Source organism: Eleutherodactylus coqui, chromosome 2, assembly GCF_035609145.1.
Source record: "Eleutherodactylus coqui strain aEleCoq1 chromosome 2, aEleCoq1.hap1, whole genome shotgun sequence".
Taxonomy (NCBI): domain Eukaryota; kingdom Metazoa; phylum Chordata; class Amphibia; order Anura; family Eleutherodactylidae; genus Eleutherodactylus; species Eleutherodactylus coqui.
In genome coordinates, this window is record NC_089838.1 from 193,402,293 (window position 1) to 193,426,210 (window position 23,918).

Sequence of the window (23,918 nt, forward strand, 5' to 3'; positions counted from 1 at the left end):
GCGAACACCAAAATGTTCGGGTTCGCGTTATTCGAAACGAACTTCCCGCGATGTTCGGGTGTTCGTTTCGAATAACGAACCCCATTGAAGTCAATGGGCGACCGGAACATTTTTGTATTTCGCCGATGCTCGCTAAGGTTTTCATGTGTGAAAATCTTGGCAATTCAAGAAAATGATGGGAACGACACAGCAACGGATAGGGCAGGCGAGGGGCTACGTGTTGGGCTGCATCTCAAGTTCACAGGTCCCACTATTAAGCCACAATAGCGGCAAGAGTGAGACCCCCCCCCGCACTGTCAGCATAACGATCGTTCTCCTCTGCCACAGCTGTAACAGCTGTGGCAGAGAAGAACGATGTTAGCCCATTGAATTCAGTGGAGCCGTCAATACAGCCGACTCCACTGAATGCAATGGGCTGCCGGCGATCGCGGGATGAATTGTCGGAAAGGGGTTAAATATATAAGCCCTTCCCTGCAATTCATCCAGAAATGTGTAAAAATAAAAAATATATATATACTCACCTGGTGCCCGCAGACGGAGTTCAGCGCGGCAGGCTGCAGTTCTCCTGAACTGCTCTGAACAGCTGTGAGTAGTATTCAGCAGCCGGGGATTTAAAATCCCCGCCTGCTGAATAAGATGCCTCTGATTGGTCACAGCCTGACCAATCAGAGGCCAGCCCTCACTCACACCCATTCATGAATTCATGAATGGGTGAGTGAGGGCTGCCTCTGATTGGCTCAGGGGCAGGAGAATGAATGGGTGTGAGTGAGGGCTGGCCTCTGATTGGTCAGGCTGTGACCAATCAGAGGCATCTTATTCAGCAGGCGGGGATTTTAAATCCCCGGCTGCTGAATACTACTCACAGCTGTTCAGAGCAGTTCAGGAGAACTGCAGCCTGCCGCGCTGAACTCCGTCTGCGGGCACCAGGTGAGTATATATATATTTTTTATTTTTACACATTTCTGGATGAATTGCAGGGAAGGGCTTATATATTTAACCCCTTTCCGACAATTCATCCCGCGATCGCCGGCAGCCCATTGCATTCAGTGGAGTCGGCTGTATTGACGGCTCCACTGAATTCAATGGGCTAACATCGTTCTTCTCTGCCACAGCTGTTACAGCTGTGGCAGAGAAGAAGGATTTGTCTTCTATATGTTCTCAATGGGGTTGGCGCTGCTGCCGCCGGCCCCATTGAGCGCATATAGAAAAGATTTCTCAGGGAAGAAAGTTAAAGTAACCCGAACATCCGAACATCGTGTGGTGTTCGTTACGAATAACGAACATCCCGAACACCCTAATATTCGCCCGAGCATCAAGCTCGGACGAGTACGTTCGCTCATCACTAATCCTAACAGAAAATCTGTAACAGGGATCCCCAATGACTAAGTATTAATTATAATATTGGTGTTTTATTATGTGGCACTTTTGAACCCCCTCATGGCCCTGATCCTGGGTTGGACTGTTATCTCCACACTATATAGCTACCACACCCCTATAACTACCACTAATTGACAAGTAAGCAAAAAAAATGGAATTCTATTTTCTTGTTAAAGTCACTTTTTCAGTTAAAAAAAAACACAAACATCCAAACCTGAAAGCAGGGGTGCATTAAGATGGCCATGGACCCCCAAAAGACCTTAAGATTTATAAATGATTTGACACTTACAAGATAATAACACCAAGTTTACTAGAAAGATATATAAATGGCAATCTGTTTCATAAATGTGCTATCCCTTTTAAGGAAATAGCATGAAACTGTCTAAAAGTAAAACTGTCTTGGTTGCCCACAGCAACCAATCACAGCGCAACTTTAATTTCATATTCCTCCTCTATACGCCGCCTGATAACATGCTCCCTGACCTACTGACTGCAATCCCTGCTAGCCATCATAAACCACTCCTGCAGTCATACTGATCCTGCCGTCACATGGCTAAATGTCTCACCAGTGTCTGTATATAGCATCCCTCACACTCCACCCCGCCATACCGTACACATCACCACCTCGCCATACCGTGCACATCTCCAGCCCCTTTACCTTCTGTATCACCCCACTGTTTGTAGTATGTAAGCTCATTGGAGCAGCACCCTCACCACAATTGTTTCCATCAACTGATTACTATGTAACCATGGTTCTGTAATGTTTGTACTTTTGTCTTTCTGTATTCCCCCTGTCTATGTAAGCGATGCGGAATATGTTGGCGCTATACAAATAAAGTTTATTATTATTATATTCTTCTCTTCAAATTGAAAGCTGCTCTGTGATTGGTTGCTAAGCACAACATAGACCCTTTTACTTTTAGACAGTTTCATAAATCACCCTTTAATGATTGTTTAACATACATATAAAACAGGAGTATAAGAGATAGACTTCACAAGTCTTCAGCCGTCTTTCATATTCACAGCTCTGATTTCTTATTTTAAGCAGTACAATATAGACAATTCCACTTTTAAAAGTTTAACATATGAGGACATCTTCACTAAATCCTCTTGCCGTGCGCATCCCTTTACTAGCTTTAATGTTCTCCATTATACTTTATGACTAGCTTATTCCATCCAAAGGTTTGTGTCTTTGTTCTACAAATTCCTTTGATTCTTTATCCTTTCAATATGGATTAGCCATTTAATGGCTCATAATGCACTGTATGTTCGCATCGTCAATTGAACGACGCTGTGTCCAAGAGGTACAAAAAGTCCTTTTTTTGATTTATATCAATAAAGCCCTTGAGACCCCTTTACATGTTCAATAAGAGCGCAAGTCCCTCCTATAGCCCCATGGACAAAGCAGCAGGAGTGTTGTCTGTCTCAGCGGGCTGCACAGAAATTAATCGTGGCTGCTTGTCTACAGTCATACCTAACGTGAGGAGCAGCTTTTAATCAGCCTCTTACTATTCTCAATGAGACTCAACAGGGCTCCGTAATGGAGGGGTTTCTGCTAGCAAGCCCTTCATTCTCACTATTATTGAAGAGGCTCAAAGTATAGCAAAATGGACAAACAGACCAGTGCGCATACTGCTTATATGTCTGAATATGGTAGGTAATTTCATGGACTATGGATTGCTAGAGTAGTTAAAGTCATTTGGACACACTTATTGATGGGGTTGTCCCATGAATATGGGATAAGCATCTGATCGGTAGGGTCCGGCTGCTGCAGCCCCCACCAATCTCAAGAACATGGGTGTCAAGTGTCTCTGATTTAATGTAACAGTGGTCAGTCTTCCATTAATTTCTGTGAGATTGTGGAGATAGCTGAGTGCTTAAAACTCGTCTATCTTCAAAGTCTCATAAAAAAATGAATGGGGTCTGGGGTGATCATGTGTGAACCCCTGCTCCATTCATTTGGGGACACTCAGGATCCCCGTTCTTGCATCTCAGCCCCTTACCTGTGGAAAGGGGATAATTTCTTTTGTGGTTCAATACCTTTAACAATGGCATTTAATATACCCTAGTCTTAAACTAAAGTTTAAGTAAAATGCATCAAATTTATTACAAGCTGAATGCCTCAATAAATTTGGCGTGAAAGTCATAAAATGATGTGGACCAACATTTTAAACTTTTTGCCATCAAAAAAGTGTCAGAAATACTTTGATAAATTCCCCCCATTGGCCTCTGTCATCCGGTTGAATTTCAAATTTCTTCTTTTGGCTTCATCTGTAGAATGTTAAAAAAGATTTTATGTCTTTTGTGTTCTCTTCTTAAATAAATATAGAAGAGATGTAGTGCTACATTTTAATTTTATCGTGTCTAGTACTGTACAATGGTGATCTTGGAGATGTTAGATGCAGGAGAAGCAGTGTCTGGTTAATGGCCTGCGTATGCCATTCAATTCTATATTAATGACTGTGACTTCATTTGTTCTTTCTGTACTTACATAGTAACACATTATGTAAGGCTGAAAAAAAGACATATGTCCATTCAGTTCAGCCTATTATCCTGCAATGTTGATCCAGAGAAAGGCAACCCCCCCCCCCCTCAATGAGATAGAAGCCAATTTTCTGCATTTTAGGGGAAAATATTCCTTCCCTACTCCAATCTGGCAATCAGAATAAATAAATCCTTGGAACAACAATCATTCTGAAGTAATAAGGGACTATAACTTATAATAGTGTTAATCTCTTTTAGCGTTTTCACCATGACCACGTTCTTGGGCAGTCTCATTGCTCTTACATTAAAGAATTACCTTCTATGTTGGTGTAGAAACCTTCTTTTATCTAGATGTAGAGGATGTCTCTTTGTTACAGACACAGTCCTGGGTATAAATACATCATGGGAGAGATCTCTGTATTGTTCCCTGATATATTTATACATAGTTACTAGGACGCCCCCTCAGCCATCTTTTTTCTAAACTGAATAACCTAATGTGTTACTTTCGTTGCCGCCTTTCTACCCGCTCAAGCTCTGCTATGTCTTTCTTTACTAATGGTGCCCAAAACTGTACACAATATTCCATGTGTGTTCTGACCAGTGACTTGTAAAGAGGATGAACAATGTTCTCATCATGTGCCCCTAGACCTCTTTTGATGCACCCCATGGTCCTATTTGCCTTGGCAACAGCTGCCTGACATTAGTTGAGCCTGTTAAGTTTACAGTTTAAGCCCTTTTCCATGTCAGTGTTACCCATCTAGTGTGTATTGGTGACATGTATTTCGTCTGCCCATGTGGGTAACCTCATATTTATCAGTGTTAGACCTCATTTGCCACTTTTCTGCCCAATCCACCAACTTATTCGGATCCTCTTGCAACTGCATTCTGTCCTCTATTGTATTAATTTCTTTACATAGTTTTGTATCATCTGCAAATATTGCTATTTTACTGTACAATCCTAAAACATTAAAAAGAATAGAGCCCAATACTGCCCCCTGTGGTACCCATTAGTAACAGTGAACCAATCAGAGCATGTACCATTAATAACCACCCCTCTGCTTTCTATCATTGAGACAGTTACTTAACCACTTACACACATTTTATCCCTATCCATACAGTGCTTAAAATTGGATTGGATGTCCATAGCAACCAATAGTAACTCAGTTTTTTTTCTAAACCTCCATGACAAAATGAAACATTAATTTTAGTTGTATTTGGTTGTTGATGTTGGCTATAAGACAATTATTTTCTTTAATGTAACATATTTTTTATTTAGAATTTTCCACAAAAAGAAGCAAAACAGGTAGCAAACAATTTTAAATTGAAAGTTGCCCAGGTTCAGGATAACGCAGAAAATAATGCCAACTTGACCTGTTGAATACGATATTACAAGTACACAAAATATGCTAGAAAATGAGAAAATATGGGGAAAAGGGAATATTAGCAGTAATGTAGAGGTATAGTCTGGACTTCATATAGTTAAAACGTTATAGAGGGGAGCTCACCTACTCAGGTTTGGGGACATGGCCGACTACAATTTGGCTGTATTGCCTTGTCAACCAATTATTTCATGGTGTAATTATACTGAATAGAATTTCTCTAATAGTAGGAATTTTCTAATTACTAGCTATATGTGATCTAGTGACTAAAATGTGGAAGGTCAGGTGCCTGTCTGCAACAGGCATTAGATTTAGTCTTAATGAAAGGAGGGTCAAAGCTGGTAACCTTTCTAAATCCATTTGCAAATTAATAAAAATGTATTTGGCTATAATACAATTCTAAGACAATTTTGATAACGAATGGGATGGTCTCCTTTTAGTAGAATCATAGAATGGTAGAGTTGGAAGGGACCTCCAGGGTCATCGGGTTCAATCCCCTGCTCAATGCAGGATCACTAAATCATCCTAGACAGATGTCTGTCCAGCCTTTGTTTGAAGACTTCCATTGAAGGAGAACTCACCACCTCCCGTGGTAACCTGTTCCACTCATTGATCACTCTCACTGTCAGAAGGTTTTTTCTAATATCTAATCTGTGTCTCCTCCCTTTCAGTTTGAATCCCATTGCTTCTAGTCTTTCCTTGTACAAATGAGAATAGGGCTGATCCCTCTGCACTGTGCCAGCCCTTCAGATATTTGAAGAGCTATTAAGTCTCCTCGCAGCCTTCTTTTTTACAAGCTAAACATTCCCAGATCCTTTAACCGTTCCTTATAGGACATGATTTGCAGACCGTGCACCATCTTGGTAACTCTTCTCTGAACTAGTAGCACAGTGCAGCCCATACTGAACTTGAAAAAGAGGGCATTACGGTTAAAAGGGTTTTATCATTAAAAAGAAAATCAATACTTACCTATTCCTCCCCAGGCAGTCTACTTACCGCACCTTCTCCCCGTTGATCTTCTCCTGGATCCAGCTGGCCGGATTCTTCTTCTTCCGGAGATGAAGCCTCCATTGCCGGCATTCTCCTTCCTGCAGGTCAGTGTAGGCTACGTCCCTAGTGATATAGGGTTCACTGCTTAGCAAGGAGTGCTGATTGCTATACCGGGCTAATGCCAAAACTGCGCATGCACGCTGTCTCGACCTGAGCATTCCTATACTAACGTTGCAAGACAGTTTGCATGCACAGTCTTGGCAATAGCCGGGCACAGCAATTGGCGTTCCCTGCTAGGCAGTGAATGCTAAGTCACTAGTGATGTAGCCTACACTGACCTGCAGGAAGAAGAAAGCTGCTGCATAACAGGAAGAAGAGGATCCGGCCGGCTGGAGGTGAGGTGACCCGGAGATTGCAGGAGCCAGGAGAAGAGTAGAAGATGCGGTAAGTAGACTGCCTGGGAACGAAGAGGCAAGTATAGAATTTTTTTTTTAATGACAAAACCCCTTTAAATACAGCAGGCTCTCATTCATTCTAGTGAAAACTATTTACAGTGGATTATCTTATCCTACACACATATTTGTGTATCTGCACATAGTTCAATTTCTGATTTCTAAAGTAGATCATTGCTTACTCAAAAATAAGCAGTCATTGTCTCTTTCAGTGCCAAAGAGCTGAGTTCAAGGAACTTTACCTGGAGCATTACATAGCAGACTTGACAGAATATTTCCTATGAGGTGGCATAAACTAGCTGACAAGCAAAAAAGTAGAAAGTAAAGTTACAAAAGCCAAAAGGAAACCAACTGGCAACACTCGCAGACTTACATCCCATATGAGTTACTGTAGCTAGACAAGCAGATGGCATATTTCATTAATGACTACATAATAACAAATGTTCTAATGGATAAATATACAAAATGATTGTAATTCTTTCCAGGGGGTTTCAAGAAGATATTGGGGACTTGATTTTATAACCATTTCTTTGTATCCTTGCATTAGAACATACTGTCTACTTTCCTTATAAACCAGAGTACTGTAGCTGCACTGACTGATTCAATTCCCAATCACTGCCCTACAGACCTGTATAAAGGGTCAAGCATTGATTTGAAGGAATGCTGCCATCCAATAGGTGGCGCTGCAGAGGTATTGTTGCATCTCCCTTATTTGCATATTACACAGAGGAGCATGGATGGCCTTATAAGTCTCCTCACTCACCTTCTAGGGGCTCTAAGTAGAGATGTTAGCCCTGCACTGACTGACACATGTCCATGTCCTGCCAGACCCTGCAGATTCTACATCAGACTGCAGTTGGAGGCTCTGACAACTAACTGCTCGTCGTGATTTCTTCTTTTCTACATGTTGCCAATACACAGTATTAGTAGTGATAAAGCAAATGTGCTGATTTACAATTCATCATTTTGCAGGAAATGAAACCAGTATATCTCCAACATATCAGCAGCTTTAAACATTAAAACAAAATTGAACGTTTGCTATGAAGTTGATAGTGTTTTCTATGAACAGCTGCCTGTTTACTGTGAATGTAAATAGAAGGCTGCATGGGATCTCCGATGCACTCTGCCTCCATTAAGTGAACGATTACCACTCCTGTATGAAAAGACTGGAACGATAACTGGGACAATTGTTGGGCACTTAAAGGGGTTTTTCAGGGAAATACTATTGATCTCTTATCATCAGGATAAGTGATCAATAGTTGATTGGCCGGGGTCCGTCGCTCGAGACCCCGACCGATCAGCTGAGTGGGTGCATGCTGTCGACGCGGCAAATACACATTAACCCTTTGCAATCCAATTTTTATATTCAGGGTTTCCTAGGGGTCTTTCTCTTTCTGCCAATACACAATGGCACCATCTGCTGGCTAGAGCCAGTACTGCTGTATGGGACATGCTGGAGAGGCCCCCCCGTCAACAGGCCGGTCAGTAATCTACAGTAAGAATACCCTGCTGGACGTCTTTCGTCATCGGAGCTGCCCAGCCTTCAATTAGAATGTCTTTAGACGTCAGACAGTGGATTGGAAAGGGTTAATTTCATTGAGAGCTGTGACTGCAGTTACAAGCTCCGGCCACTACACAGAGGTCGGCACTGAGGCTTTCGCTCTGACCTCTATGTATTTGCGGCTCTGACACCATGTGCCCTTTCAGCTGAATGCACTCTAGCCGATCTACTATTGATGACCGATCCTGATGATTGTCATAGTATTTCCCTAAAAAATTCCTTTAATTTTGTTCATGCAAATAAGCTAGGTGTTTGTACAACCGAAAATCACTTACATCCGCATTTTTCATGTTTGGCACACAAAAAAATATGCATGGAATCACACTGATTTTGTGCAAATATGCACCGCGAATACATACGTTTTTGTGCATGTCATGCACATTTACATGCCCATGTGTTCTTGCAGTGCGCACCAAGATAGGTCATGCCACATTTTTTTTCACGTGATTGCAAATCGCGTGAAATAATACGCTCCCGTGAATAAACCCATTGAAATCAATGGGTTCTATCTATTCACTGCGTATCACACACACAAAATTTTTGCGCAAATACTTAATTGTGTAAATGAGTAGTATGAGCAATTGCCTTGATATTAAATTATCATCATAATAGTCTGATTATGGGAAAAAATTACAAAACAAAGAATGGAACTTTTGCCTTTATTCCTAGAAGGTATTATCTAGAAAATATAGCCATGAAATGGGAAAAATTGCGAAACAATTCTTAAATGTAGATGGACAATGTACATCTGCATGAATGTGCCTAAAGCCTGTAAAACAGCTCATCTTAACAATACATATGATTTGGGATAAAACAAGTTGGTTCTTTATGTCTCTATTTTACTTTTTTGAATCCATTTGAGAACATCACTTTCAATTTTCTACAATTTATGCCTCTAAGTTCCACCCAAGTTATAAGCCCAGGATGATAACGATCCAATTTTAGCAGCGTATGTTTAAGATGCTAGTATTTCTCCAATATAAGTTTTCTTCCTTTAGTTGTAACAGGCCTCTCAAAAACATTATTACCCATCTATTTTCTCTTCCCTAAACACAGTGGGAAGTCTGCTGGTTTCCATAACAACAGCACTTAGCTCTCATCTCCCCTTTAATGATAGACAGGTGCCAACATCAGTGGATAATAAACAGGGAAAAATAGGATTTTAAGCCTTGAATATTGGCAGTGCGTTCAACACCATAATGAACAACAGTTATGTTTTAAACAGTGGCGGTGTGGTGCAACACCGGTAGTATCTAACAGACTCAGCGGGGTCATTTTATCACCTAAATCATCTGTCACAAGTAATGTTTTACAAGTACCTCTCTATAGTTAGCTCTGTTTGAAGGATGGGTGTTGCTATCAATTGACATATTCTATTACCACCTGATGTTTGTACATACTCGGTTCTCATGTTAACTCTATGTACCCTTCTAGAAGTTACTAGAGGATGATAAAACAATAGGCAATTCATATTTTCTTGGATATTGCAGTCTTCGTGCATTTTCTGTCTACTCACAGATAGTTTGCATATTGTATTCTTTTGCTTACATATTAAGTAATTGTTATATTGTTGTAAGGGCACACTGTAGGGAAAACAATGCACTGTAGTAAGACTGACGCTCAGTAATTATGGCTAATGCAAACATAATGCCGACTTCAAACAATACATGAAAACGTTGAATTAAAGATAAATTGAATCCGCTGTAGTGAGTTTGGAGTGGTGTCTGGATGAGTAAGTAAAAAGAAGGGGAACTTGAAATAACATAAATTTTATTCCGCACCTCTACAGTAATGATGAGCGGACTTTTGAAAAGTTCGGTCTGGCCAGTTTGCCGAACTCTTGGTCTGAATTAGTTTGGATCAAACTGGAAGTACACGAAAACCTCTAAAATTGGTGTATAACACTATCTAGGAGCCAGAAAAGCTCTGTGTAATGAATGCCCTGAGAGTGTTCCATAGGGCTTTTATGGCTCTTAGATAGTGTTATCCTCCGCTCGGAGTGCAAGGTGATCGCTCAACGTTTGAGCGATCTAAATTACACAACGATTATCGATCAAAAGACATCTTTTAGGGGATAATCGTTGCGTCTAAATGGGCCTTAAGGCCTCACAATCAGCGGATGGGTAGGAGTCCTGGAGGGTAGACTCCTGCTGATCAACTGTTGAAGACAGGGGCGTAACTATAGGAGATACAAGGCATGCAGTTGCTCCCGAGCCCAGGACCCTTAGGGGGCCCATAAGGCCAATCATCTCCATGTAGGGAGCCTAATACTATGAATAAAGCATTATAGTTGGGAGCCCTGTTACAGATTTTGCATTGGGGCCCAGAAGCTTCAAGTTACGCCTTTGATTGAAGACCTATCGTGAGAATAGGCCAACAATAGTTGAAAACTACAAAACCCTTTTAAGGGTGGAGAAAAGAATGCCCACTAATTTTAATGGTTACTCTGTTACGTTTTAAATAGTGTTTAACTAGACTTCCTTAGGGCTCACTGAAATGAGCGTTTTTGTGCACGCATATTAGGCGCATTTGCAATTCACATCTATAAGAACTAATGCTTTCTCATGTGGCACCTGCAAATGACAGGACATGTGAGTTCCAATGCACACGGTCACACAATTTTTTTCTACACGCGATGTGAGATTTTCTTTCCCGTGCCTATAATGCGTGAAAAATCTGCTCGTCTGACTGAGCCCTTATGGTCAAAATTTCTGAATTCAACCCAAAACATAAAATAAAAACATACAGTGATTTAAAAAAAAAAAAAACAATTTGAAAGCACACATTCAGTAAGTAGGTCAAGCCAATTTTCTGCATAGACCAAAAATTGCCACAAATCAATCCATGCATCATAATTACACAAAAATTTCAGGTTTTTTTTGCCTTACTTTGCAAAATAACATGGACAACTTGCATGGTCTCAAAAGGGTGATCATGGCATTTGGGTTGTAGACAAATTTAGTAAGATAAAGGCCAGAAAATGGTGCAAATCTCCACCTGCTCATAGTAGGCGTAAACCCCATTTTATGGCTCAGTCAGACGGGTGTTTTGTGATGCACATGTTTTTTGCATTTGCGATTCGCATCTATATAGAACCAATGCTTTTCAGTAGTAGCGGTCACCTGTCCGATTTTTACATGTGCATAAAATTCGCACCTACAAAAAATATAACATATGGGTGTCAATGGATGTGGCCACACGATTTTTTTTACGCACAAAGTGCGATATTTTTCACGTGCGAATAAACGCATGTAAAAAACGCCCGTCTGACTGAGCCCTTAGGATGAAACAAAATGTGCCACATTTATTAAGATGTATGTGCCTTTAAGTAAATTTGGCTCAATTCACTCCAGTACTCTTTGTATGAAACCCCAGCCTTAATAAACATACACCTATATGTAAGTAAAGTATTCGTTTTCTTAAACGGTGATGATTACACTACATATAAAGCAACAATATCGTTATTGTTACGCTTTTAGATCAATTATGTAAAGTACTGCAGCTATTCAGTAACAACATTGTGATGAGAGTATATTAAGCAGCGGCACTTTGCAACTAAAGAAACCTTTTAATTTTGAGGAAAGAACTATAGAAATATTACTGCATGACATTTGCAGCCTTCGGTCTTTAGAAATATGTCAACGATTGCATACTGGAAACAGAGGCGGTAAGTTGGCCCCCAGTTTGTTGTATTGTTTTCGCCTCTATCTGATCCACTTAGTGTTGATAATAATAAGTCTGACCCTACTGCAAAGACCATTATATCTCTGTTGAGGACCAAGGAAAGCTACAAAAACTGTTACTATGACAACGCCTTCAGGTGACAAAACTAAAAGCCACAAAGAAAGAATTAAAAGCAAAAAAACTGCGCTGAAAGTTGCTTTATTTCTGCTTATCTTTTCTTGTGCTGCAGTTTATGACAGCAATAATAGCTTCCTCGGAGAATCGTTTTAGGCAGCCATGGAGCACAATAGTGCTGTTATCACATAGATAATGGACATTTAGAACTTGGCAATATTGCGCTGCCATTATTGCACAACACACATCTGGAGCTACGAGTCTCTGGCTGAAAATATCACCAGAATTTGTACATTTCCTGGACAAGAGAAGAAAAATAATATCGTACCAGAAGGGAAGGAAACGCAGCAAAATCTACAACTGCGGAGTCTCGGATGACATTTTCTTGTGGTGACAAGTTTCTTGTTTCTTATATAACCTGTCTTTTAAATGATACACCATTGGCTTCCCACTATGTTTTTAGTCAATTCAAATCAGTCACAAAGGCCATTTATCGCTCGAAGACATTTTCAATGTCCAATTTATCTTGTGTAGTGGACTGACACATGTGCCAATAAGAAGTATTAACGAAAATATGTCACTTTATTCGAGGCTCTGCTGACATTATTATTTGGACATATTTATTCCAGGCTGCAACATTTATATAGCAAGAGGAAAGTATCAAGATAAACTAGCCGAATTGACAGGAAGTCTTCAAATGAAAAACATTTACGATATATATTTATGGAACTCCAGAAAATATATTAAAGAGTCATTTATATATCACTTTTTAGCATCTGATTTACATGAGCCCGTCTGCTCTATCAGTTATTATCAGTAAGGAATGGCCATACATGTCTATTGCAGAGATTTCTACAGGTGAAATGTGACATTATATCCAAACCATTCAAATAAATAACTGACCCTGTAATGCATGGATGGGTCTGGTCGGCTGCGATGGCTCGCAAATATGGTTCCAAGCGAGGATTCTTTCTCTGTGATATCTTGTACTGTTTTAGCCTATAACATAGTCCATTCACTATTATTCTGGTCGCCATTGAAAACAGTTGTCAATCATTTCAACATGTTTAAAGCTTAGCTGACCCACTATCATGCGTTTCTTGATCAGTCATTATACTGTGACATGAGGAATGGGAGATTTCTGCTCTGCTGCCTTCAGAGCTGTGACTATAATTCTATACTGTAGTACAGGCTGTAACTCAGAATTAATGCTAGATTAGTATGCAATATAATTACAAAGTTAATCCATTTTGATGCAGATGAACTACGTCTACAAACTGAATATATATGCTTCAAGACTGGAGCATACAGTGACAATAACTTGTTCCCGACATTTGACATGCATGTATATCATTAGCACTAACAAGTCCTGCAAAATGTTGTACATATATGTCATGGTGATCACTGGGATACAGGGACTGTACTGACAGACATAATACACTGCAATACAGATGAACTGCACTGTATTAGTGAAACTAACAAAAGAACACTTCTAGTGAGAGAAAAAAAAGTTAAAAGAAAATTTCATAAACTTTTATAAAATATGCAAAAAAAACCACAAAAACTCCTTTCCTGCTGAATTATGTAGCAAAATGTTAATATATATATATAATAATGGGTATTGCCACGTGCATAATGATCTCAACTATATCATGTCCTTGAGGGCTCAGTCATTCGGGCGCATCGGCAGCCATACGCCGTGTGACTGACAGTTAGAAGATGGCCGTACCTGAAGACGGATGTCTCTCTCCTGCGCTGATGAAAGAACACATGACCGGCAATTGAGCCGGTCACATGTTCTTCCTCCGGGCGCTGCAGAGAGACGTCCGTCTTCAGGTACGGCCGTCTGCTGGCTGCAGTGACACGGGCGCCGATGCGCCCGTGTGACTGGGCCCTTAACCTATATAGTGAATGCTGTGAAATAAAATAATTGCTGTCTTTGCTCTTTCTACTTTCTGAAAAAGTAGAATAAAACTTAATAAAAATGTTATATGCGCTTCAAAAACCAAGCCTTTACATAGCTCCATTGATGGAATAGTAAAAACACTATGTGTATAGATCCAAGGACATCTTTTTTTTGTGTTTTTGTTGTACAAATGTAGCACAACATAAAAAAATAAGAACTTGGGTATTGTCAGAATCATAGTGAGTCATAAAATAAAGTTAACATGCCGTTTATACCACAAGGTGAAGAAAAAAAAAAAAAAAATGAAAAAAATGAGGAAAAATACAACAAAAAATAACCAGTAAGTTATTAATGTCAAAACTGGCTGCTGTGGTAAAGAGTTAACCCTTTCCAATCCAATTTTGGATTCAGGGTTTCCTAAAAGGCTTTCTCTTTTTGCTGTTATACAATAGTGCCATCTGCTGGCTAAAGCCAGTGTGTGTGCATCAGAGAGGCTCCAACAGTGGAGTGGCTGGCAATAGATGGTAAGAATACCCTGTCGGACAACTTCTGACATTGGAGCTGTACAAGCTGCAGTCAGAATGTAGGGAGATGTCAGGCAGTGGATTGGAAAGGGTTAATGCTCAATTATCAGCACTTTGTAACATTACATGGTATCACTGGGGTGTAGGCCCTGAATACTCCACTATACAAGGTGCACTGTCCTGCCTCTGTGGCTGCCATCCAGTCAAAAGACAATTAATGTAGCCATGTAGTAGTCCTTAGACTATAATATACCTTTTAATCTTATTTTCTAATATTTAGAAACAATAATACAAGTCATTAGGCAGTACCTTCTTAAAGGTTACAATTCATTCTTCTGGCTATAGTCCTGAACTTTAAATCAAATCAAAGTCATGTTGCTATAATGACATTGATTTTGCAGTTTATATTATACATGTTTTGATATTTATCAAACCAAATGTAATAGAATGGAACAAAAAGACATTACCTCTGGCATCCTGACTCTTCCTTCCTGAAAGGAGCACGTCTGTGGGTCATGGGTACACACATGTCGATATTTACACCAATGGCACTGGTATGGGCTTTCCACACAAGACAGGCACCTGAATATAAAATGAATACATGAAATTCAGAATACAAATGGTATAAATACAACTTTAGCTAAATCTAGAAAAGCTGTTACTAAGAAAATGACACTGCTATTAGTAAACAATAAGATCAATAGGTTGACTCAGAGCAAATAACTCATACGAGTCCCGCTAAAGTGCACTTGTTTTAGAATGTTTAGAAATGGGACATTTAGTCATTTTTAATATAGTATGTACTATATGCGAAAGGATAACCTACGGTAGTTTTTTTTTGTTACATCACATTAATATGTTGACTAGGCTATTAGATTGAGACTAGAGCTGAGCGAGCCTACTCGCTAAGGGCAATTGCTCGATCAAGCATTGCCTTTAGCGAGTACCTGCCCGTTCGGGAGCAAAGATTCAGCTGCAGGTGGGGAGCGGCGGGGGAGAGCGGGGAGGAACGGAGGGGAGATCTCTCTCTCCCTCTCTCCCCCCCGCTCCCCCCTGCTCATGGCCGCAACTCACCTGTCACCCGCGCCGACAGCCGAACCTTTTCTTCCGAGCGGGGAGATACTCGCTAAGGACAATGCTCGATCGAGTAATTGTCCTTAGCGAGTATGCTCGCTCATCTCTAATTGAGACCTATTGTCCTTGTCATATGGGATTTACTCTCACATTTTCGAAAAACGGACTTGCAGTTTTTGATGCAGTTTTTTGAGCCAGAATCAGAAGTGGATTAAAAATAAGGAGAACTATAAAGTAAGAACTTATACTTCTCCTTCGGACTCGATACACTTCTGACTTTGTCTCAAAAAAATTGATCAAAACTGCATTTTCCAAAAAAATGCTGAATGTGAAGCCACCCTGGCTACTACATTGCATATGGCTTCATTAAGCACAGGAGTATTGTAGCAATGTAATCAAAAACACATGAACATCTAACAGCTACCCTTCGTGAGTAGTGTGAGGTGGAGGATGCCTTCTCGATAAGACAAATCTAATAGAATGTAGATGCAATGGAATACTTGTTATTCCAATTGATAACAAGCACTTGCTCTGATAAATCAAATTAAAAATGCACACTGTATCATATTGTGTCAAGTCATAACATAGTCTGCTATAAATATTTAATTTTTTTTTCTTAAATCTTTATTTCTGCCAGTGGAAGTGGAAGCGGGGACATAGAACTGTTTGTAATGAAATGATTACTGTGCATGTGGGTAACATAAAGCAATGCCAACCAGAAAAAAGGATGCAAGTACTCACTATGATTCAGAGCATATTATGTGGGTTTATGGGAAGTTATGTCTACAAAACCATTTAGGACTGCACGATCTGTACGCAGCTGTGTGTTTCCAGGACAAAGCAGCTCTGGCAAATAGCTGGCCAGCAGGGGGTCCAGGTGATGCCCCCCTGCCAATCAGCTATTGACGACCTATCCTGATTTTGCAATCAGTTTCTCTATGGCATTTTTGTACTAAGTCGAAAGGAATTATGACATGAGAGCTGGATATATGTGAAGAGGACCTATGTCATACTATCTATTTGCAAAGCTCTTTTATGTAAAACAATCTTACATGGAAACCCTATAATGGCACTCAAAGTTGGGGGTTTATTTTAACATGAAAATGCAGTTTGACACATTCTAGGATACTGCATCTTGATTATTAATGACATGTCTAACTTATGCCACGTAGATACGTTACTTTGAATGCTTCACTCCTTTGAAGAAAAATACTGCCGGCAAAGCTATTACTGCCAGTGACGGGTACATTTCATTTTCAAAAACATATTTGAGGAGAAAAAATAATTACTGCAATTTATAGAAAGCCACATTGGGAGATATGAATTTAGTCTGAATGGCGTAGTCTACCAATATAAAAGTGTTACCAATATAAAGTAAGGGATTCTAATGAATCTGACTGTACTTGGAAGACAAAAACATTCCAGTGGGTACTAACAATGTTTTTAGCAGCAGTTTTCATCTTCTTTCTCAACATATACAGAGACTTTTTTGCAATTATCAATTTTTCCCTTCATGAAACTATAAAAACAAATTGGAATCTTGTTTCAGACAGGCGTCTACCATGGTCTGTGCTAAACGGGTTTTCTCTTTCCAATGTGCAAATGCTACTTACATGAAAGAGGAAATATCCACAAAATAAGAACAAAAACACAATGAATAATGGACAGAAGAATAAGTGTTGCTAGACAAATGGCTAGAAAGTAATTTTTATTTAGATACATGAAAACAGAAAAACAAAATATAGTCCACCTAGTCTGTGATCAAGAAAGCAGTGGCTTTCGAAACGCGTCTGTGCGTTGACATGGTATCACGTGGTACTCATCATTTATAATTTTATGGATATTTTGGAATTAAAGAAAAATAAAAGAAGTGTTTTTAAGGAGCCAGCTTTCTCCTTTTGTTCTTGCTATCCAAGCCGTTTGACTCCCGGTCAGCCTGAGCACCTGAAAACCTTCAGGCCAAACCGGGGTAAATATTACCTAATAACTAGATGAAGATAAAGTTGTGTTATGTGGAATCTATTATTGGTATAATATTTAGGTACATACAAATTTTTATTTTGAAATTTGGAGGCAGATTAAGCAAAAACAGCAAATGTTGCAGTGTTTTTTTTAAATTTTTTATAGCATTTACAATGTGGGATAAATAATAATATAACTTTATAGTTTGTGCCTTTATAAACACAACAATAACAATTATATGCATTTTTAATATACTGTAAAGCAGGAAAGGCAGGGATTACATTTTTTATTGTTTGGTTTTTAACATTTTAACTTTACACTTTTTTAGTCCTACTGGGGACTTGAACATTTGATGTATTGCAATACTTCTGCAATGCAGTGTAATTTAGCCTGCCTCTGTAAAGGCCTAATAGATGTAGCAAGATGGAGATCTGGGAGGTTGAATTGTTATGTCCCCATCTGCCATAGCAATGCATTGGAACTTCATTGTGTAGGGAGCAATAGGGTGACAGAGGAAACCCACTAGTAGGTGCCACTGTCAGTATTGCCCATAGCAGTAAAGAAAATAGATATCTGGAATCAGAATAATCTTAGATCCATAGATCTCAGCTGTTACAGTGGGAATCCACCTATTATTCACCCTAAGGGCTCGGTCAGACGAGCGTGGTTTACCTACTGCTGAGAAATGTGTAAACCGCGCTGCTGACATGCAGGGAATTCTGCACGTGAATGGACTGCCCCTAGATCTGCGGAGCAGCCGTTCATACGTCCCTGGTGTGGGCAGCCTGCTTTCACGGCTCCAATAGGAGCCTATGTTAAGCACCCTGGACAGCGCACACCACAGAGCTGACAGGCGAGTCGACACTCGCTGTCCGTTCTTTCTAAGAAGCGCAGATTCTGTGCTTCTAAAAATGGTCCATATGAGCACTTCTATAGCAATCTATTAAAAAACACACTAAAACACACTAGTCTGACCGAGCCCTTAGGCTCTGAAGATCATGTGAGAGACATGATGTAGGTGTACAGCATTTTGCTGATACTACCTCTCACTGATGACATACACATATGTCAAACATCAGGAATTGGTTAAAACGCCGATAATTGCAGAGCTTAGAAGTAACTAATGATCTCTGTTTGCCAATTGCCAGATGGCATACTCTCTATACAGTACAAAGGAGAGGTGGCTGTGTATGAACAAAAGGACAAAGAATGAGAAGTGACAAATAAGGGCAGCATAAGGTAGTGACAGGCATGCTGACTGCAGTAATCTGTCTGTTATATGTATACCTGAAGCAGTTTGCCATAAATGTACATTTTATCAGGAGCAGCCACACATAGAGTACTATAGGAAGTAGTCCTCAATACTCATGAGCTGCAGGATAGCCCTGCCTACCCACCCTCCTGATTGACAGCAGCTTCTCTATGCAGAGTAATAGGCAGACAGTTGTCAGTGCCTAGAGAACTGGTGGGTGGGACTAGCCTGCAGTGCAGGAATATCTAGGACTACTTCATGTAGTCCTCTATGCTTGTTTACTATTGATAAAATGTACGTTTCTGACAAACTGCTTCACAGATATATACAGAAATTATATTGCTGTAATCAGCATGCATGTCACTACCTTATACTGTCCAAGAGGGGGCAGTACAAAGGTACTGACAGATTCCCTTTAACCACTTACCAGGCCATCAAAAAAATCTAAATGGAAACAATTTTTTACCAAGTGATCTACTTTAATAATGCATATTATGCACAAAATAGCGTAATGTGTAAATGTTTACAGCCCCTTCAAGTATTTAGTAGAGGCATCTTTCACAGTAATGACAGCTGTAATCCTGCCTTGATAAGTGTCTATTAACTTTGCACATGTGAATGCTGCAATTTTCCACATTTTTCTTTCTAAAATAGTTTTTAGGACTCATGCACACAACCAAAGTACAGATGCCAACCAGGCTGCACTCCAGCAGGGTTCTTTATTCACCCAATCGGTGTGTATGTATGAGGACCATCACAGATTAACGAGCATGTGCAGTGGTATAGTATTACTTCTATGGATTCTAGCAGATCTTTGTCACATCCCACCGTGTTTACATGGGACAACTATCGGTCAAAATCGCTAATTTTAGCTATTTTCCGACTGATACGGTAGTTACTTCATGTAAAGCCACCCTAAATTGGAATACTGCCTGGATTTCTGTTCATTTGCATTGCAAAGGGATTGTAGATCAACTCACATAGGTGAATGCGATATGGGGTTGTGAATCCCGCCCCCATATTGCGATCGCCATCCATGAGAAAACCCTGAGGATGCAAGGCGTTCTCATATGAAAACAGCCTTGCATCATTTCAGGGATGAAGGGATCCTCCATTGCAGCTGTCAGATGCGGCGGGGGATTGAGGAGAATCTGCCATTGTTTTCAATGGGACATCTCGCATCGTATGCACTTTGCACATGGTGCAATGCTGCTGCCGGCTCCATTGTAAACAATGGACGCTGCGATGCGAGAGCACATAGCCAGACAGAACATGACGCAATTTGTTTCCTGCATAGCATTGCATCGCGGTGCCATGCAGGACAACATCGCTCATGTGTATGACACCAATTCAAAAGAATGGGGTTCATATTTGTGCGAGATTTGTGCATCTTGCAACTCAGAAATATCTCATGATTATAGCGCCTATGTGAAGCCGGACGTACGCATTTACCATTGCTGTTGATTTCTACTTTGTTATACTATGGATACATGTTATGCATGTCCATAAAATGACGTCAATATCTTGCTGTGGCATATACTGGACTTCTATGTTCCTTCAATTTTATACGTTTTTCTCACAGATTCTGATTAAAACATCAACTGGGGAAAAAAAAGCACCCCGTAGTGCAGAGGGGCACACATCATAAAGAAAATATTTAGTTTGAAAAACAATAAGAATAATGGTACCTTGTAGGGTTGTGTAATGGCACAACACTCAAATAAGCCTGTAGACCAGGTGCAGTCTCTCCATTAGCAGATACTGCCGCAAGACTTCACAAGAATGCAGACAAAAGATGGGGACCATGGTGCGCTTGGACAGGAGCAGATACCAGTAGTGGAAGCTCGAAGTTTATTAGAGGGCTACACATTTCAGTCCCATGGCGTAACTTGAAGATTCAGGGCCCCAATGCAAAATCAGTAACAGGGCCCCCAACTATAATACTTTATTTATACTACTAGGCTATCTATATGGAGAAGAGAGACCTTATGGGCCCCCTAAGGCTCCTGGGCACTGGTGCAACCGCATCCCCTGCATCCCTTATAGTTACGCCCCTGCATGATCCCCATCTTTTGTCTGCATTCATGTGATGAAAACATCAAGGCTTGCAGCAATGTAAGCTGTACAAGGCTGCTTTCACATGTGGGTAGTTTTCATAATATGGAGTAATATGGAGCCAATGTTAATCTATCAGTCTTTGAGCCCATTAAAATCTATGGAGAATGCTTGCAATACAGATGCCTCTATATACTGCAGTACAGACATTGCTTCAGTATTCCAACCATATTTGTATTGGTAGCTGTATTTGTATTCATTGGTATTATTTTCTATTGGACAACATCAGATCCATTTTTGCCCAATAGAAAATAATACTAATGATTGTAAACAGATGGTTTCTATACAACGATTGCTATACAGATGGAATACTGATGAATTCTGTTCCAACATACGTCCATACTAAGGGTCTGTATTGTGCGTGTTTTATAGTATGCTCATGTGGAACAGGAATTGAATAGGTTGACAACAATACTCAGAGAGATAATTAAAGTTGGGGTTATTTAGTTTAGAAAAAAGACGTCTGAGGGGCGACCTAATAACTATGTATAAATATATCAGGGGACAATACAAGGATCTCGCCCATCATCTGTTTATGCCCAGGATTGTGACTGTAACAAGAGGGCATCCTCTACGGCTAGAGGAAAGAAGGTTTTGACATCAACATAGAAGGGGGTTCTTTACTGTAAGAGCAGTAAGACTATGGAATTCTCTGCCTGAGGATGTGGTGATGCAAAATCACAGAGTTCTGGAGGGGTCTGGAAGCTTTTCTGCAGTGTTACAATATTTCATATTATAGTCACTAATTACTTCACAAGAGTTGTTGATGCAGGCATTATTCCGATTGCTAGATTTGGAGTCGGGAAAGATTGTTTTTACCTAAAATGAGGAAAATTGGCTACCATTTCATGTTTTTTTTCTTCCACTAGATCAACATTGAAGGATAGTGCACTGAACTAAATGGAAGTATGTCCTTTTTCATTCTTACATAGTATGTTACTATTCTCTAAGGAATTGAAGTAGAACTTCATACAGTGAAAAATGGCAGAAAAAAACCTAAATATTTTCATGTAAAATGGACCTGTTTGAATTCAGTGCTAATAATTAATTGCTAAGGATCCATTTGTGAGCTATACGTGTCTATATCATGTAAGACTGCCGGCGACAACCAACACAGTGCACAATGCTTTGGCTTATTCTATAAAGCCAGCTGAGAACATGAATGGAGCAGTAGGGAGAAGAACAATGCCTATAGCATATGGGTAGGAAGTCAGACACAACAATTCCTCTTAGGTTTCTAATTGTCATGGAAACCAAACAATACAAGAAAAATATACAAAATACAAACAGTTTGAAAAATAAAATTGAATTATTCATTGTCTCCATGGTGTATGACTACATATAGTCTAATGTATTTCTTATGTTAATGTGAAAATGAAAAGTATATAAAATAGTCTGTAAAAAAATACATAGCTTATTTCCATATTTAATAAATGTGATACTTACGAGTTATGAACACTGCAGTTATAGAAGACAAAGTTTGTGCTGGCAAATGTCATCCCAGTTTCTTTGGATTTAAGTTGGAGCTGAACAATATGATGGTCACCTAGAAAGGATGCAGATAAATTACCAGTCAGAACACCCTAAAAAATGTTGTACTGCAATATTTAATAATCACAGTAGAAAGTAGACAGTCATTCACGTACGTATTATCACTTAAAACAGTAACTAAAGCTGACAAAAGAAACACTCATTAAAAATTAATTACTAGTTTCACATTGCAATTCTAAAAATAATGCTTCACATATCGATTACAGACAAGTTATTACTTTCAACAATACGAAAAGCTCTTCAGGCTCCCATTAATAAAAAGAAAGATAAGAAAGTTTTGAAGATACTTACCTTTAAAAATTTTGCTCTGGCATTGGCGTTTACCAACCTGCATGCCATGCCAGTGTTTGCTTCTTGGTGTATGACATGTAGTCTAGAAAGAAGTCCCATCACATAGCTCAGCACTCGAGTATAAACTGACTTTTACAGCACATATTTTTATGCTGAAAAAGCCCCCTCGGCTTATACTTAAATGAGGGACTAGATAAAAAAATGCAATACTCACCTCCCAGCCGGCGTCTGTGTTCCTGGCACGATGATCTTCCTGGCGGTGCGGCAAGCTGCTATGTAATTCTTCCCGCTGTCATCTCTCTGCTCGGCTTTGACATCTCCCCTGGTCAGCAAGTAAGCGCTGTAATTAGATCGAGTGCCAGCCAATCACAGCCAACGCTTGATGAACCAATCACAGGGATTCAGTGATGTAATTCACTAAATGGCTGTGAATGATCGAGCGCCGGCTGTGATTGACTGGCGTTCAATCCAATCACAGCACTTACTTGCTGACGGCGGGGGTATTCATAGTCGAGCAGAGAGATGACAGCAGGGAGAATTACATAGCAGCTTGCTAAACCACCTGGAATACAAACGCTGGCTGGGAGGTGGTTATTGCTTTTTTTTTGCCTAATCTAGCTACGCTTATACGCGAGGCACCTAGTTTTCCCAGTTTTTTGTGGTAAAATTAGGTGCCTCGGCTTATACCTGAGCATATACGGTAGTTATTGTAGGGCTGTTCATAGTGACTTGAGAAATATTCATCATTGCATTCTAAGTATGCTCTGAGCCTCGAAAACATCGAAACAATGACTGGGCAGTGACCCCTAAACAGCTTATTCCTACCACTCTTGGCTGGCTGTATTCTGCCTCTCTCCAGCCCTGGATTCTAGGTTTTCCACACTCTAAGCTTTCTCTAAATGCAATGATGAATATGTCCATAATGTATTATGGCATGAAATGGCCAAAACATCATATGATATCTTAATGAATGACATCTTGGCACCAAGATATAAACGTCAGGAAGGCAGGAAAGAAAAGAGGCCCATTGGCATATCAAAAGTATATCAAGTTAGTAATTTATCTATTTGAGAACGCTTCAAGGGTTTTTCCCATTGTTAGTAAGCCTCTTTTAATTCCATACCTGTATAAAAAGCTTACTTCCATGACAGTTTATTAACTCAATAAAATTGAAAAATATGAAAAAAAACGGAACTATTTAC

At 39.8% G+C, this 23,918-nt stretch overlaps 1 protein-coding gene across 2 annotated transcripts in view; it reads right to left on the reverse strand.

Moving 5' to 3' along the window:
* The window catches only part of PLXNA4 (plexin A4), a 683,798-nt gene that overhangs the window by 157,437 nt on the left and 502,443 nt on the right, over positions 1–23,918 (reverse strand). The window contains exons 8-10 of one of the 2 annotated variants that reach the window (XM_066592133.1): positions 22,321–22,420; positions 14,939–15,053; positions 12,945–13,040 (exon numbers count right to left, since the gene is read on the reverse strand). In XM_066592133.1, the coding sequence (XP_066448230.1) occupies positions 12,945–13,040; positions 14,939–15,053; positions 22,321–22,420 (311 nt within the window). The remainder of the gene's footprint in view (positions 1–12,944; positions 13,041–14,938; positions 15,054–22,320; positions 22,421–23,918) is intronic. The other variant, XM_066592134.1, reaches the window with a different exon arrangement.